The following is a 14726-nucleotide window of genomic DNA, read 5'->3' on the forward strand; positions in this document are numbered from 1 at the left end:
TTTCGAACCCAACGACGAATACAGATATGCGAGACAAAACTGTACTAATATTCACGAAAACGTAGCGCAATGAAAATTTGCTATAGAAAAATGTATATAATATATATAGATATTGGCAAATATATTCGTCGTTGGCGAAATCATGTGTATGGAATGTAGTGCATCTATTCTTTGTAAATTATTTCTGTTCCTATAATTTAACAGACAGAACATACATGTTGATTAATATCAAAGATGATATTACGTTCCACATCTCTAAAATCTCTCTTTCATTTGTACTTCAGACAGTACGAAACGGGCAGCACTGTGCTTCCGAGAAACTTTAATAGTTTGTTCGAAGAATGAATTTGAAAAGGACATGATGCCAATAGGTGGCTATTGCATTTTGGTTGAGTCTGTAGGGCCTCAGAATCACGAGTTCCTGGTGCAAATGCAATCTTCAATGTCCGTCGATGGTCAGTACGGTGGAACAAAAGTCATCAGCTTGACAACGTCGAAACTGCACTGTCTAGAAGAAAAAAGAACAGAGTTAATTAATGTTAAGAAAAGTTTATCGATAAATTTTTGGTAGATATCATGTTAACATTGAGAAATATTTCAGATTTGTGTACGAAGATGATGGTTTACGCGAAAAATCAATTTACATAGGTATGGAGGATAACTCTTACTATGTAAAATTAAAGCATACTTGTCCATGTGATCAATCTGAAGAAACGAAAAATCTCAATTTTAATAACGACAATGAATTAATTAGCGAAGGGGTGAATATACTGCTGATGCGATATTTAGCATTAACAAATTATGAAGGGATATTGTCTTTTCAAGCTATCGCCATTGATGGGGAATTAACAACATCTAGTTATGTAAGAACATATCGATTTATGTCGCACAGTAGAAAATTCAACTGAATTTTTCTCGGCAGGTATGCATTCCATTCGAACGCATGGAAATAGATGGACACTTTTTAGATGTCTATACGATTGAACGTAAAATACATAAAGGGAATGGACATGTGCAGATTATAAAAACTCATTTAAGTCCACATGGTATAATACTGCGTCACAATTGTTTAGATATGCCTTATGTATTAAAAATTAATCCACTGGCTGATCCAACAGTCGCTAACAGTACAATGCAGCTAGAATGTCCACTAAGGGATCATTGGTCGGAAGATATTGAAATGTTTTCAAAATATTTAGATACGAAAGTAAAAAATTGCGGCAAATATTTTTTACGGTTACCATAAAACGAAATTCTGAGAGAATGTTTTTCTTAATTTTGTATAGTTCTCTAAAATGGCTGAACATGCGGAATACCTAGCTGATCATCCAGAAGTGAAACAGCTGATTAAAGATTACACTCAAACGCTACTAGTTGGTAATCACAACTGGATAAGCATTCTACAAATTCTTTTTAGACAGGTCATATTACTAATACAAAAAATATTTCATTTTGCAACAAATTTAAATTTTGCTGGTCTCCACAGTGAAACCTGATAATGTAATTGACTTCACGATACAACATTTCAAAGCGTTTGCAAAAGATCCGATACCCTGGGAGACCAGTACAACGGGCGAGAATGATGATGATATAATATCACAGCTAGCAGAGAAAACATCGAAAGTCGTGTGCGGCGTTTGTGGATTGACCATAAAGTGTCCAAAGGAAATCTCTTCAAGATCTTCTTATGAAGAATCTCTGAACATAGTAAGTACTTTATCAATAATCAAAATGAATCATTACTAATACGAATGAATTTCAGTGTTCCTACGATTCTATGAAATCTATTAAATCGTATGATACGTCCACCTCAACTTCATGTAAAATTAAAACAAGTTCAGAAGAGCAGTCTTTTCATCCTCAAGACGATACAAATTTAGAAACTACTTGCAGCAAGTGTCACACAATCATGAAAACTTGCGACGACTATCAAGTAAACGTCTATGTTAAAAGCATACTTCATAATTATATTTATTCATATAATCATTTAATTTTTAGCCTCTATCAAAATGTCCTGGATGTTTTAAAATAACTAATACATGTTCGAAATGTTCTATCATCGACCAAATAATACATATGTTGAAGGGATAATACATTACCTATATTATTTATTGCTGGAAGACGTATTTTTATGTGAATTGCATATGAAACAATTTTTCTGAAATTTAAAATTGCACTGTATGAGAATATATAGAGCGTTTTATATGTACTCTAGAAATTAATATACAGACCGTGTAAATTTTATATGGTAAACAATTTTTATGGAATAAATGCTTGCAATAAAATACAACTAAGTTTCTTGGTTCTGCAACAAATAATAATTGTAAGAATATAATGAAAATAGAACTACAGCCGTTCGGGTTTTTGTCATCCTTATAGATACCTGTTACAATTATTTTCCGATGGCAAGCTTCACACACTTGATCATCTGATACAAAAACACATCATGATTATGACCATTGTGACCACAAATACTATAATTGTTTCTTAATAAGTACTAACCATCGATCAATAATCCTTTCTGACGACATTTTATCAGCTTTTCGATTAAATTAAAATAATCATTGGACAATGTTTTTTTGCAACCTTCTTGCACAGAAACTTGAAGATTATAATCACACATCATTTTTACTAAAGCATTCTTCAACCCAGAAATTTCCAAAAACGAATCTATCTTCTTTATCATGAGTCTAGGATCCACGTAAGTCCCTATATTCTGAAGGAGAAATGTAATGGCCTCTGAAAAAAGATAACTCCATTTAGAGATTTACAGAAAAGTATCACGATTAGTAAAATAACGTTATTTACTAGGTTTGTCGAGCGAATAGTTAATTAGATCATTCCACAATTCCTTATCATCATGTTCTTTGCAAAAAGCAATAGCGCTTTCCATGTCATTTAATTCCCGTGTCATGAGTGCTAAAGCTTCAGAGGTGTTTCCAATTCTACCAAGTAAGTACACCATTTCCGGATAGAATTGTCGCTGACTACAAATATCTAGCGCTTGTTGTATTGGGTAAGTATCAGATCGTCGTAGAAGTGGCAACAACTTATCCCGAGAATAGTCTGCATAGAGACGAAGTAGTAACCCATGGTACTTTTTGGAATTTTTCGGATCCTTCTGATCTAACGCGTGCAGATACTGATAGGGCCAATTTTTAAAATCATAAATATAATTTTCTAGATGTAAATTTTGTTATTGAGTTTCTATATCTTACCAAATATAAATATCGATGATTATGTTCTAATCTTTGCACAACAGCTTCGGGTGTCACAAATGACACTATTTCTTTCTCTAAAAAAAATTGTATAGCTTGATCCACATCCAAATCCATCAAACCTTCGATCATATCGGAGACAGTATAATACAATCGGTGCTGCCGTATAAGCTGGAACACGCCTTTGTGCCTTAATTTCAAATACATAGCCAAAGCTTTATCGTAGCTCCCACTGTAAATATATAAAATAGCTAGAGCTTCTAAGAATTCTTTATGTCGTTGATTTTGAGCTGCTATAAGGTGCTCTAGAACAGCGCTCACGACGGCTGTGACGTTATATAGCGTTGGTGACCACTCCTGGACTAGGGCAAGAAATCCTTTAGGATCCATTTTCAGATATTCACATAAAACCATTTCATAAATCAATGGATCTAATTTTACATCGCCTCTTGGAAGAAAAGAGGAAATGGATCTTAGTTGATGAACCCTTGCAAATTTATAAATCTGCAAAAATATACATCAGTAATAAAATTTAAAGCAAAGTGATAATAATATCCAACACCAATTTCATGTTTCTGACAGTTTTCCTCCAATATAGAAGTCTATAAAAATCGCTCATTAGTTACTGAAACGTGTTATTAGTGTTGGACAGTATAATAATTAAACACTGAATTAGTAAATTATACTAACTTCTTCCTCCCACAATTTTTTATCCCCTCCTAAAAATTGTACACAGAGTTTCCCTGCCTCATCGTATTTTTCACAAGCTAATAAGTGATCTAAATACACACGACCAACATTAACCAAATTATGCCTTTTACAATCCTTGCCATTGTTTATTGTTACAGCTTCTAATGCTTGTTTAAATTTCCCGTGCCTTAATAACCATTCTATTCTGTCATCTGCATCATATAAGCTAGCTACAACAATATCTTTTGGGCTCACAATAAAAAATCTAAATGTAAAAAGAGAAAAATTAGAAAAATTTCAAAATATCTACCACAATTTTCAAGCATTAAGAATACCTATTTTCTTCTTTTAAACAATCTAAGTGATAATCGTTACAATTATAATCCTGGTAACCACGTAGTGTAAGAAAATTTTCACAAACAATTACAAAATTTTGAAACTTTGGTTCAACAATATGTACTGTTGGTCTCTGTCTTTGTCCATTTTCGTCTAATTCCTTCAAACATCCTAATAATACTAGTTGATTTTCTAGTGGTGCAATACCGGAAATGTAAAAATCCACTTGAAATGTAGAGACTGAAATTAAAATGGTGTTATTTATAATGCTCTTGCAATTTGTAATTACTTGATTAAATGACAAGTATACCTAGTTCTACTACATATTCTGGTAGGTCTCTATTAACCATTTCCTGAATTGATCTTTTCCTAATTTGAAAAATTCTTACAATATCCACCCAGCCAACTAATAATGTTCGATCATCTGACCACCTCAAATTACACCTATAGTGTTCTGGTAGAGCTCTAAAAAAAAAGAAATTTTGTTAGCGTATTCTCTTGATTGTGCCTTAATTTTCTAATATTAATCTATCACTTACTCTGCGGATCTAGTCCATTTAATAAAACCTAATGAACACCTTGCATTTAGATCATAAATCCTAACACCCTTATCTGACGCCCATGCTACAAACTGTCCGATCCATGCAATTGATCTTACTGCACCTTCTGCTTCACATAACACAGTAAGCTTAATTTTAGATAAAAAAGTCTTTTCGTACAAAAGTAATTTATCATCCCCTGAAAAACAATAACATTACATTGTGTTTAGAAAACACAAAAATAGGGCACAATGTTCTTTCCTGTATACCTATAATAAATCTTCTGCCACTACTGCTTTTATAATAATTTGGATCTATAGCAATACTTTTCACAAATCTGTTCATGGTATGATTATTTTCTATGCTATAAAGGCCATTTATAAAAACTTTTCCATCATCGCTACAAGATGCAATGAAATCTCCATTATGATCTATAGAGATCTGGTTAACAGCAACAGTATGAGCCTGCAGACTCTTTGACTGAATATTGTTGCCTTGGTGGTCTAGAAGGTGGATCATGCCCCAATGAGAACCCAGACAGAGAAACTAAACACAGAAATAAAATTGTTGTAATGAAGGATTACAAAATATCCTATTCTGAACTTTGGTCCACACTGTACATTAAAATGGTCTAGTATCTATGACACAAAAACATGAGACACGAACAAAAGGAATGTTTGAAAATATTACATAATTTATACCTTTGGATGCACAGCGATGCAACTAGCTGAATCGTTTTGCAATATATTATCCAGATCATTTCGCATCCTAACGTACTTGAGCCTCGGCTCTACTTCGTCTATTTCCCGATCTGAATCATCGTGATTGTTCTGTTCTTCCTATAAAGAAATTTTGTAAGAGTCTCATCACGATCTTCTGTTTGATAGTAAAACGAAAAACTTTACCTTGTTCGAGGTGTTTTCCATACCCGTTTCTTCAAATTTTTGCCAGCAAAATTGAAACGTAGAATCGTTTGTAATCACGAGCTGTCAAAGTTTTCCTCGTCTTCCTTAATGAGTACTCACTGTTTCTTATTCGCAATCTCTTTTGATACTCACGATTTTTAAACAATATTGCAATAATATAGAAAATTGTTAAGAAACAATAAGAAAGTAACCGCTTGAAAATAAATAGTTTGGTAATGTAACGCGTACAAGCCAATGCAACAAACAGTTCGTAAATATTAGCATAGCTCAATTTCACATTGATGGATGATAGGCATAGGGATAGGTTAACACTACAGTAATACTTTAAGTTTAAGTATGCACAATTTTCGGACCGCAACTTGCGCAGCATGCAAGGATACGGAGAAAAATTGCATCGCTCTCATTGGCTAACGATTCTTATGAGAACAGTGCTGTCCTCGCACTCAAAGGTAAAGGTAGAAAACTGCGAGCGAGCAAAAGTCACGATTACAAACACACGAGCATTTACCAGCATTAACTAAGTAATACATAGTTTATGTTAATTCCATTGATCACATACATACTCTCATTTTGGACAAGTGGTTCTGATAATTTTTTAGCGAAGAAAGAAATTAAAATGTCCCGCGAAAGTATTGATTCAACGGACAGCTCCGTGAATGAACGGTCTTCACAGAAACGTAAAGAAATTTTAAGGGACATTATAACCAAAGCTGAATCTCTTAGTAAGATATCTATATAAATTTAATGTACACAATATGGTTGTGTACTTGGTTGCATGGAATATTCTCATCAAAATAAACTAGTAAGAATATGTAAATTACAGGTGATACACTCAATGATAGCGCTATAGAGACATTAGACATGTGTATGGAACAAACAGATATCATAAATTTGGAAACAACTATAGAAGAAAAAAGTATACATAGCCCTGTTACTATGTTCTTTTTTTATATTTTTCTATATCTAATATTTTAATATGTTGCTAGTGCGGAATCAAGAACAGGTATTATTAGATTCTGAAATGATGAGCATATCCTCCAGAGTTCTACAACAATGCACACGTGCTTTAACAAACCATATGAGTACTTATAATTGTGAGGAATTTGCTCGTAAAGTGGTATGTATTACATGTAGTATATGTATATTATTTTTAATATTTGTTTCCTAACAAATTCTCTATATCTTGTCTAGCTGCAGCATCTAGAACGAGAACTAAATATAGAATCGGAAGTAGTAGATTGGTCATATCTAGAAAATAGAGCTATGAAAAGTATTAAAACAACTCCTCAATACAGCACACTATTAGGTTTTATAAATTTTATAATATTTATAAATAGTGAAAGCAAATAAGGAGTATTTCGTTTGCTTTTTTTATTCGTAGGTACATTAGTACCATTAGAGAGAAAAGAAATTATTAAAAGAAAAAAAACAGCACCTAGAGATGCTTGGGCACAAATAAGAAAACCTGAAAATCTGATAGTTGTTGATAAAGAAGAGGAAGGCCTAGAACGGACTGTAAAGATGAAAGTTTTTATTACGCGGCAGTATAAAACTAATCATGAACCTCTCAATTTCTTCAAACTAGTCTTGCATCCTACCAGCTTTGGAAAAACGATTGAAAATATCCTGCAAATATCTTTTCTAGTCAGGGATGGAAAAATCCAAGTAACAAAAGGTCTTTCTTTTTCAGTAACCATTGAAACATATAGTTTCTTTTTTTAACTTACTTAATGCTATTCCATTTTGATAGTAGATAGCTCTGGGACCCTAATAGTTCAACCATGCACAAAAGATACTATACGAACAACAAGTGGACAGTCTTCAAATATTCAAAACGTTGTCTACTTAAATATGAATCAATGGAGGGTAAGAGTACCTTGACGCATCGCGTAGTTCTTTAAATTGTAATTAATAAATTCTCAAACATTACAAATCTATTTTCTATTTCAGGTACTTAGAGATATTTATCGAATAGAAAAACCAATGATTAATTTTTAATAACATCATCTTCTATCCTCATGTTTTTTGCAAAGAATGTGAATTATTCTGCTTAAAATATAAAAAAAAAATATTTTCGTACTTAAAGTAAATGTGTATATTTCTCTATCACTGCCCCAACTTAAAAAAAAGCAAAACAAGAAAGTTTTACGAAAACAAAGAATGATTTTGAAACTTCACATTTATCCGTACGTTTTTGTAAAATTTTTATTAGTTTCTAACATATACTATAGTGTTTTAAGTATATGTTGAATAATAACAATGTTTTTCGATCTATGGCTGGTAGAAAACATCCTGAACAGAATTATAAAATTTATAGAAATTTTTGCGGCTAATTATGTTCACGATGTTCCCAACACTTTGGTATGTCTCTGAATTTGCATAAAACTGAAAAAACAATCTTCTAATCCCCGTTTTGCAATTTCAATATAAAGATAGTTAACAATTCTGGATATAAGTCAATATTCCTTTTGTAGATAAAAAAGAAACAGGCTTGTATTATTAGAAGATCGTTTTAATTATTTATTAATGACATGATTACGATGACTGTGTTTTCTCTTATTGCTTGGCTAACGACTCTGCCTTTGCTTCTACTTCTTCAATGGGACCGACCATATAGAAGGCGACCTCTGGAAGATGATCATACTCTCCACCTAAGATTTTCTGGAATCCTTTAATAGTTTCTTCCAATGGTACTAATTTTCCGGCATGGCCAGTGAACACTTCGGCAACCTATATAAAAATAATTAATAATCATGACAGCACGAGAAAAGTTAATTTCAGCAGTACAATAAATACAGAGCTACCATTACCTGGAATGGCTGAGACAAGAACCTCTGGATTTTACGAGCACGGGCTACAGTAAGTTTGTCTTCTTCAGACAATTCGTCCATACCCAAGATGGCAATAATATCTTGAAGCGATTTATAATCCTGCAAGATCTTCTGTACACCACGAGCAACATTATAATGCTCTGTTCCAATGATATTGGGATCCATGATACGGGAAGTAGAGTCAAGGGGATCGACAGCAGGGTAAATACCTGATATCATTCAATGATAATGTTAGTCTTCTCCCAGAATCTATTGGAATGTTATCAAAGTAACAATTCGTTTAATTACCAAGCTCTGCAATAGCTCGAGACAATACAGTAGTGGCGTCCAAGTGAGCGAATGTGGTAGCAGGAGCAGGATCAGTCAAGTCATCAGCAGGCACGTAAATAGCCTGCACAGATGTGATGGATCCCTTCTTGGTGGTCGTAATACGTTCCTGCATGCTACCCATATCAGTTGCCAAAGTTGGTTGGTAACCGACGGCGGATGGAATACGACCTAGCAAAGCAGACACCTAGAAAAAGTCAATTATTAGTAATGGAAGCCCTGATCGGAAATAATAGAACAATGGAGGTGAAACATACTTCTGAACCAGCCTGCGTAAACCTGAAGATGTTATCAATGAAGAGCAATACGTCTTGTCCTTCCTGATCACGGAAGTATTCGGCAACAGTCAATCCAGTCAAAGCGACTCGGGCTCGAGCGCCTGGTGGTTCGTTCATTTGACCGTACACCAGAGCTACCTTGGAGGTCTTGTCCTTCAAAGAGATGACACCGGATTCAATCATTTCATGGTACAAATCGTTGCCTTCACGCGTTCGTTCGCCCACGCCAGCAAACACAGAGTAACCACCATGGGCCTTAGCTACATTGTTGATTAGCTCCATAATCAGTACAGTTTTGCCGACGCCGGCACCACCGAACAAACCTAATGAATCATATCGAATGGATTTTACAGTTTAGAGCACATGGAAAATAATAATAATAATAATAATAAATACAAATATGTAGAAAATTCAATTTACCAATTTTACCACCCTTGGCATAGGGGGCAAGAAGATCTACAACCTTGATACCAGTTACCAAAATTTCCTGTTCGACAGACATTTCTACGAATTCAGGAGCATCTGCGTGAATGGGAGCAACCTTGTCAGTGGGAATGGGTCCACGTTCATCAATTGGTTCACCAATGACATTGATAATACGACCCAAGGTCTCAGCACCAACAGGAATACGGATGGGATATCCAGAATCCAAAACGGTTTGACCACGAACCAGACCCTCAGTACCTGTATAGTTATATTACATTATAAAAAAACTATGAGCACAATAATCATTGAACAATATTTGAATTTTATTACAAATAATGAAAAAAGATCATTTACCATCCATGGCAATGGTGCGCACTGTATTCTCTCCAAGATGCTGGGCAACCTCAAGGACTAGTCTGGGGCTACGATTTTGAACCTCCAAGGCATTAAGAATTGGTGGAAGGGCATCATCGAACTGAACATCAACAACAGCACCAATGACAGCCACAACTTTTCCTTGGGCTCCACTCTGGCTAGCAGCCTTTGCATAATCTCTACCTAATTGTAAATAAGCCATAAATAATAAATAATCTGTATAATTATGTTTGCATATGGCCAACCAACAATTGTCAATCTTTACAATTATATATTCAATGTTAAATTATTACTATTTTTCTCAGAAATTATGCATCCATAAGATCCATGTATGAAACAATAGTTAAAATAAACTCGGTAGAATATTAGATAATACTCACAAGAAGCAAGTTACATAATACAAATTACATGTGTATACTTCACTGAAAATTTAACAAATTTGTATTTCGGGTTGCATAAGCATCCGCAATTACTTTATTAAGTGTAAACGATATGTATTTACCGAAAGTTCAAACTGCCTCAATAACTTGTACAAGAAATGAAAGATAATCGATTGTCCACGAGACTTGACTGACGATATTAATAAGTCTAAAAAGATCAGGTACTTATTACATCGTGGTATTTAAGAGAGAAGATGAAATTCAAATATAGACCGAACAATGTTCGAAACATTGCCAATTGCAGTAATGACAAAAAACCGTTTCGATGCAGTTAAAAATTAGTCGAAGTGACCTTAATGCCGCCATGTTGGCACAGTGGTATTACCACTAACGGTTCGGTCAAATAATACGGATTATATAATCAATACAATGCTTCTCTTCCTCGCAATTCGTATGTCAGTTGTAAGAATAAAACAGATAAATGTTAAGTCAGATTAAATTATCAGATTGAGCTGGTAGAAATCTAGAGGGTGGTGCTGATGGCACTGCAACTAATCGGCTGTAACACGTTGAAGAACAGTTGTGGAGTGTATTACGAGTTGGGTCGCGATAGGACGAAAAGTATCTTTGATAAAATAATAAATCGGTTACTCACTGTTCACGGACAGTACTCCCGATACTTTCACAGCTTCATTTTGGAGAAGGGCTGGTTTGACGGCCCTCAGGGCACCAGCGGCTGCCTTCGATACAGCACTCAACATCTTGGCCGGTCAAGTGAAGAAAGGCGACCGGAATGATTTCCAATTCGTATGGACTGTACCCTATTATACAAATTTCGCATGCGCTCTACGAGACCACGCCTACGCGCACTTCTACTGCGCAAAGTCGTTATTGGATCGTTGCGTACAACTGCGGACATGTACAGTCGTAAGCCGTGTTCTTATGTATTCTCATGTGTTCTTATGGAACACAGTCCTAGTTTTTACAACGTATTGCAATAAAATACGATATCCATAAATATTAAAAATAACCTTCCATTCCTTTCGTATTTAATAACAGTACTTGAAATTAGATCATATATTGATTTTCTATGCTACTCTGTATGTAGTACGGTAATGCCTCACCATATTGCGCCATGCCAGGGGCAAGGAGCTTAAAAATTTGAGGTATGGTACAGAAACTGTCTTTCTCTGATTGGTTGACACTCTACAGCTAAGCAGTGCTGCCCTCACAGTTTTAGACGAAGAGAGGAAGTAGCGAGTGAGCAAGAGAGCACGACATAGTACAACCACAAGCGAAACCAGTTACACCGACGATCAATGTAGTTTGTCTCCCTTTACCCTGCTTGCGGACTCACTCTTTTCGCGCATCTGTACGCCTGGTGCTCCGTCTGAAATTAGTGAGAGTACATATTTTAGATGGAACACCAGGCAAAGGGATGCGTGAAGAGAGTGAGACCGCAAGTAAGGATGAGTGAGACAGCCTAGATTTCTCGTCAGTGTGGACACTGACATAGGGCCCGTTGCTTTCGTTTTGTCTCTCTCGATTGTCTCCCATTCTCTGTTTAAACTAACTGCGCGAAGCTGGATGCGCATTAAAATGGTGGGAATAAAAAGGAGCAATATGATGAGGCATCACTGCATATGATTTTTACTATGCAACCGTTAATTTAAATTGTACATTTATTAATGAAATAGATCATGACGTTTTTTATTTTGATTGAATAGTAGTCTGTTTTATAAATATCGTTGATTATTTAAACCCGCCAAATATAAATTCTTCTTCAATTATATAACTACACATGTACTGATCTAACCTACAATCTTCCATGCGAAGTGTTGATACAACGTTAAAGGTAGCCGGTTATTTGATTTCCCTTCGGTTTGTATCGAACAAGTGAAAATGGTTGAGGAACAGAGAAGACGAGTTGAAGAGCATATGAGTAAAATGGTGGAACAGATTGACAAATCTTATATTAGAAAAATGCAGGTATATTTGATGGCACTGAAGAGTGTTTCCAAGTTATTTCATTGCTTGCATTCCGTTTGCTATGATACATTAATAAATATTTCTGTAGCATGTGAGAATAGAAATATAATTGCATGCAATTCAGAAATAATTTGATTTGAATTCAGGGTGACATGCACAGGTGTGCTGCGACATGCTGCGATAATGAAACTTACAGTATGCAGAAAGTACACCACTGTGTGGAGAACTGCAGTACCTCTTTAAATAAAGCTCAACATTATATTCAAGGAGAGTTCGAAAGAGTTCAGGTACTAAATCACTCAATAAAAAGAAAATTAATTAAAAGCCAACATGTCAAATAACAAATATTTTTCAGAATCGATTACAAAGATGTGTTATGGATTGCAATGACAAAATAAAAGACCAGATGGGACCACATCCTACACAGAGCGATGTAGATAGGTACAGTGATGAATTTGACAAGTGTGCTACAAAATGTGTAGATAGTTATTTGGACATGTTACCTACATTAGAGAAAACAATGAAGAAAGTTTTAGCTAGTAAAAAGTACGAACAATAATAGAACTAATGCAAATACTAATTCATAAATTGAGAAGGCCAGACTGCTATCAAATGGTCACTATGTATATTGCCTTACTTAAAAGAAAATAATTTTATATACCGGTAAATAAGACTGTAGGTCTTATACATTTAGAGCACATGAAAGTGTGCATATATACCACAGTTTATTAATTACAGATAATAGTAATTTGAGTTGCATTGCAGATTATGTAATATTTTGTATCCACGTCATCTGTCAATACATTGTACCTCAATACAACAGTTTTTGTTACCAATTTGTTTTTTAATCGTCACAGTGAATATTGTTATAACTGTAGCAAGCAAAGAGAAGTCTGGTTGTAACGAATTCCATGATCATAGTATTTATTAACTAGTACACTTGATGATTGCAGTGGTACATTTTCGTTTCTCTTGATTTTATTATTATTTTCTCTCTCGCTCTCTCTCTCACACACTCTCGCTCGCTCAACGTAATAACAAATTCACCGTTGCAATTAATATCATTTCTTTATTGTTACAATAGACATTACGCTTATTGCACACTTTTTCATGATATAAAACCTTTCCACCACTCTCGCTCGATACAAAATAATAGGTCAAAATATGTCGCGGGTAAATTCGTGATCTAAACCTGTAGAAATCTGCAAATAAATTGTTTAAATAAAAATAATTTAAATATAAATATCAACGCAATTATAGTTTCACTTGTTTCGGTCGTGTGTATGTGTTAACAGTTTCATCTTTGAAAGTTGACATTGGGCTTTATATCTTTCATAAATTTTTTTGTTTTTTTTTCCTTTTTAGTTTCTCATGATTATTTTAATGAACAGAATTTGACTTCGATTCATTGGTTATTTTACTCTATTCAATTTTTTGTCGTAGCTGCAAAGACTTTTTTTTTAGGAAACTCGGTGCATTTATTGCGCAATGGAAAGAGCAAAGCCATTATTGGCCCTTCGCTGATATGCAAACTTGCAAAAATTCGACGAGAGTGTTTCTCTTAATTTGTTTACTGCGTTTTATTACATTTGTCGAGCAACGACACGACCTCGTCTCGTGAAATTTTCGTCGTCGGTTACCGCGGTGTTTCAAAGTTTCTTAAAATGTGTCTCATAAACACGTCTCAATTACCGTAACTCAATGTCGTTAAGTGGAATGGCATAAGTTTTTTCATTTACTTATTCTTTTTTTTGCTCTTCCATTTCGGAGGGGAAACGACAATTTTCTTCTGATGTCTCTCGAGATATAAGTGCATGCTGCGGCTATAGTTCACACCTGGCGTCGCGTGGATTGTGGAAAAAAAGAACGGTCTATGTAACATTCTGTATCCCAATCTCAGTCAGACTTCGGACTAGATTTCTTTTTTCTTTTTCTCGTTTAACAAAGATTGTGATCAACGCGCCTCCTTATCAAAAACGCTTGGACATTTAATACGAGTAGCTGGTAGTAGGTACGTCTGGTAGAAAAAGAATAGTAATCGAAGGTACAAGGTGAAAACGTAGGTTCACGGCGCTATCTCTCTCTCTCTCTCTTTCTCTTTACGGCAAACATGTGTTTCTTTTGACCGGGTGGTGCGTTTCGCCTTATAAAAAAGTGTTTCATTTCCATTTATTGCTCACATATCTTTCTCTTTCGCGCGCTTTTTCTCTACCTTATCGTCTTACCGTTTTCATCTTGGATCATAGAGATCATACTAGACTCGATCGACTCGGTACAAAAGAATCAAAAAGACAAGTACAAGACCTACGTTGCTCTTCGTCGGGACTTTTGAGGTAATCGAATATCACAAAAATACAAAGAACAATATATTCGTATAGGGTGTACCAGAATCTTCCTGCCCAGGCTGTGTG

The 14726-nt window shown here is 34.9% G+C and overlaps 6 protein-coding genes across 7 annotated transcripts; 4 read left to right on the forward strand and 2 right to left on the reverse strand.

The window, feature by feature from the left end:
* The first annotated feature begins 358 nt into the window (after positions 1-358).
* On the forward strand, positions 359-1513 carry LOC144469564 (ciliogenesis-associated TTC17-interacting protein). Its single transcript, XM_078179989.1, has 4 exons — positions 359-528; positions 602-863; positions 923-1207; positions 1287-1513. The coding sequence occupies exons 1-4, from the start codon at positions 359-361 to the stop codon at positions 1494-1496; spliced, it is 927 nt and encodes a 308-aa protein (XP_078036115.1). The 3' UTR covers positions 1497-1513.
* On the reverse strand, positions 374-6045 carry Lt (vacuolar protein sorting-associated protein light). The gene is made up of 14 exons (XM_078179981.1): positions 5689-6045; positions 5485-5622; positions 5053-5329; positions 4784-4982; positions 4555-4709; positions 4244-4484; positions 3909-4173; positions 3219-3722; positions 2809-3142; positions 2503-2739; positions 2384-2428; positions 2232-2305; positions 2100-2158; positions 374-508 (listed from the first exon to the last, which is right to left on the reverse strand). The coding sequence occupies exons 1-13, from the start codon at positions 5707-5709 to the stop codon at positions 2105-2107; spliced, it is 2544 nt and encodes an 847-aa protein (XP_078036107.1). The 5' UTR covers positions 5710-6045; the 3' UTR covers positions 374-508; positions 2100-2104.
* LOC144468588 (uncharacterized) lies at positions 1504-2160 on the forward strand (the record flags this gene model as incomplete). The annotated part of the gene is made up of 3 exons (XM_078178165.1): positions 1504-1728; positions 1760-1933; positions 1999-2160. Coding segments are annotated over 3 exons (492 nt in total), but the record flags the coding sequence as incomplete, so codon positions are not given.
* A 148-nt stretch (positions 6046-6193) lies between the features above and the next one.
* Positions 6194-7793, forward strand: Nse4 (SMC5-SMC6 complex kleisin component Non-SMC element 1). Of its 2 annotated transcripts, none has more exons than XM_078178847.1 (7): positions 6194-6431; positions 6533-6625; positions 6696-6826; positions 6901-7015; positions 7091-7384; positions 7460-7575; positions 7660-7793. In XM_078178847.1, the coding sequence occupies exons 1-7, from the start codon at positions 6245-6247 to the stop codon at positions 7705-7707; spliced, it is 984 nt and encodes a 327-aa protein (XP_078034973.1). In that variant the 5' UTR covers positions 6194-6244; the 3' UTR covers positions 7708-7793. The 2 variants fall into 2 exon arrangements, with proteins under 2 accessions (XP_078034973.1, XP_078034974.1); XM_078178848.1 differs by having other exon boundaries at positions 6200-6431; positions 7463-7575.
* A 95-nt stretch (positions 7794-7888) lies between these two features.
* Positions 7889-11139, reverse strand: Atpsynbeta (ATP synthase, beta subunit). Its single transcript, XM_078178846.1, has 7 exons — positions 10982-11139; positions 9926-10129; positions 9566-9829; positions 9125-9468; positions 8829-9054; positions 8520-8749; positions 7889-8439 (listed from the first exon to the last, which is right to left on the reverse strand). The coding sequence occupies exons 1-7, from the start codon at positions 11085-11087 to the stop codon at positions 8266-8268; spliced, it is 1548 nt and encodes a 515-aa protein (XP_078034972.1). The 5' UTR covers positions 11088-11139; the 3' UTR covers positions 7889-8265.
* Positions 11140-11595: 456 nt separating this feature from the next.
* LOC144469008 (protein FAM136A) lies at positions 11596-13151 on the forward strand. The gene is made up of 3 exons (XM_078178850.1): positions 11596-12315; positions 12462-12602; positions 12671-13151. The coding sequence occupies exons 1-3, from the start codon at positions 12229-12231 to the stop codon at positions 12872-12874; spliced, it is 432 nt and encodes a 143-aa protein (XP_078034976.1). The 5' UTR covers positions 11596-12228; the 3' UTR covers positions 12875-13151.
* Positions 13152-14726: the final 1575 nt, after the last annotated feature.

This window comes from Augochlora pura, chromosome 4 (assembly GCF_028453695.1).
Source record: "Augochlora pura isolate Apur16 chromosome 4, APUR_v2.2.1, whole genome shotgun sequence".
Classification (NCBI taxonomy): Eukaryota; Metazoa; Arthropoda; class Insecta; order Hymenoptera; family Halictidae; genus Augochlora; species Augochlora pura.

Coding starts and splice junctions, on each gene's coding strand:
- LOC144469564 (XM_078179989.1), top strand. CDS start 359: ATGATGCCAATAGGTGGCTATTGCATTTTGGTTGAGTCTGTAGGGCCT. Junction 529..601: donor CTAGAAGAAAAAAGAACAGA/GTTAATTAATGT, acceptor GAAATATTTCAG/ATTTGTGTACGAAGATGATG. Junction 864..922: donor AATTAACAACATCTAGTTAT/GTAAGAACATAT, acceptor TTTTCTCGGCAG/GTATGCATTCCATTCGAACG.
- Lt (XM_078179981.1), bottom strand. CDS start 5,709: ATGGAAAACACCTCGAACAAG. Junction 5,330..5,484: donor GCATCGCTGTGCATCCAAAG/GTATAAATTATG, acceptor TTCTGTGTTTAG/TTTCTCTGTCTGGGTTCTCA. Junction 4,174..4,243: donor TGTTTAAAAGAAGAAAATAG/GTATTCTTAATG, acceptor TTTTACATTTAG/ATTTTTTATTGTGAGCCCAA.
- Atpsynbeta (XM_078178846.1), bottom strand. CDS start 11,087: ATGTTGAGTGCTGTATCGAAGGCAGCCGCTGGTGCCCTGAGGGCCGTC. Junction 10,130..10,981: donor GGGAGTACTGTCCGTGAACA/GTGAGTAACCGA, acceptor ATTTACAATTAG/GTAGAGATTATGCAAAGGCT. Junction 8,440..8,519: donor TCTTGTCTCAGCCATTCCAG/GTAATGGTAGCT, acceptor ATTTTTATATAG/GTTGCCGAAGTGTTCACTGG.
- LOC144469008 (XM_078178850.1), top strand. CDS start 12,229: ATGGTTGAGGAACAGAGAAGACGAGTTGAAGAGCATATGAGTAAAATG. Junction 12,316..12,461: donor CTTATATTAGAAAAATGCAG/GTATATTTGATG, acceptor ATTTGAATTCAG/GGTGACATGCACAGGTGTGC. Junction 12,603..12,670: donor GAGAGTTCGAAAGAGTTCAG/GTACTAAATCAC, acceptor AATATTTTTCAG/AATCGATTACAAAGATGTGT.
- Nse4 (XM_078178847.1), top strand. CDS start 6,245: ATGTTAATTCCATTGATCACATACATACTCTCATTTTGGACAAGTGGT. Junction 6,626..6,695: donor AACAACTATAGAAGAAAAAA/GTATACATAGCC, acceptor ATATGTTGCTAG/TGCGGAATCAAGAACAGGTA. Junction 7,576..7,659: donor TAAATATGAATCAATGGAGG/GTAAGAGTACCT, acceptor TTTCTATTTCAG/GTACTTAGAGATATTTATCG.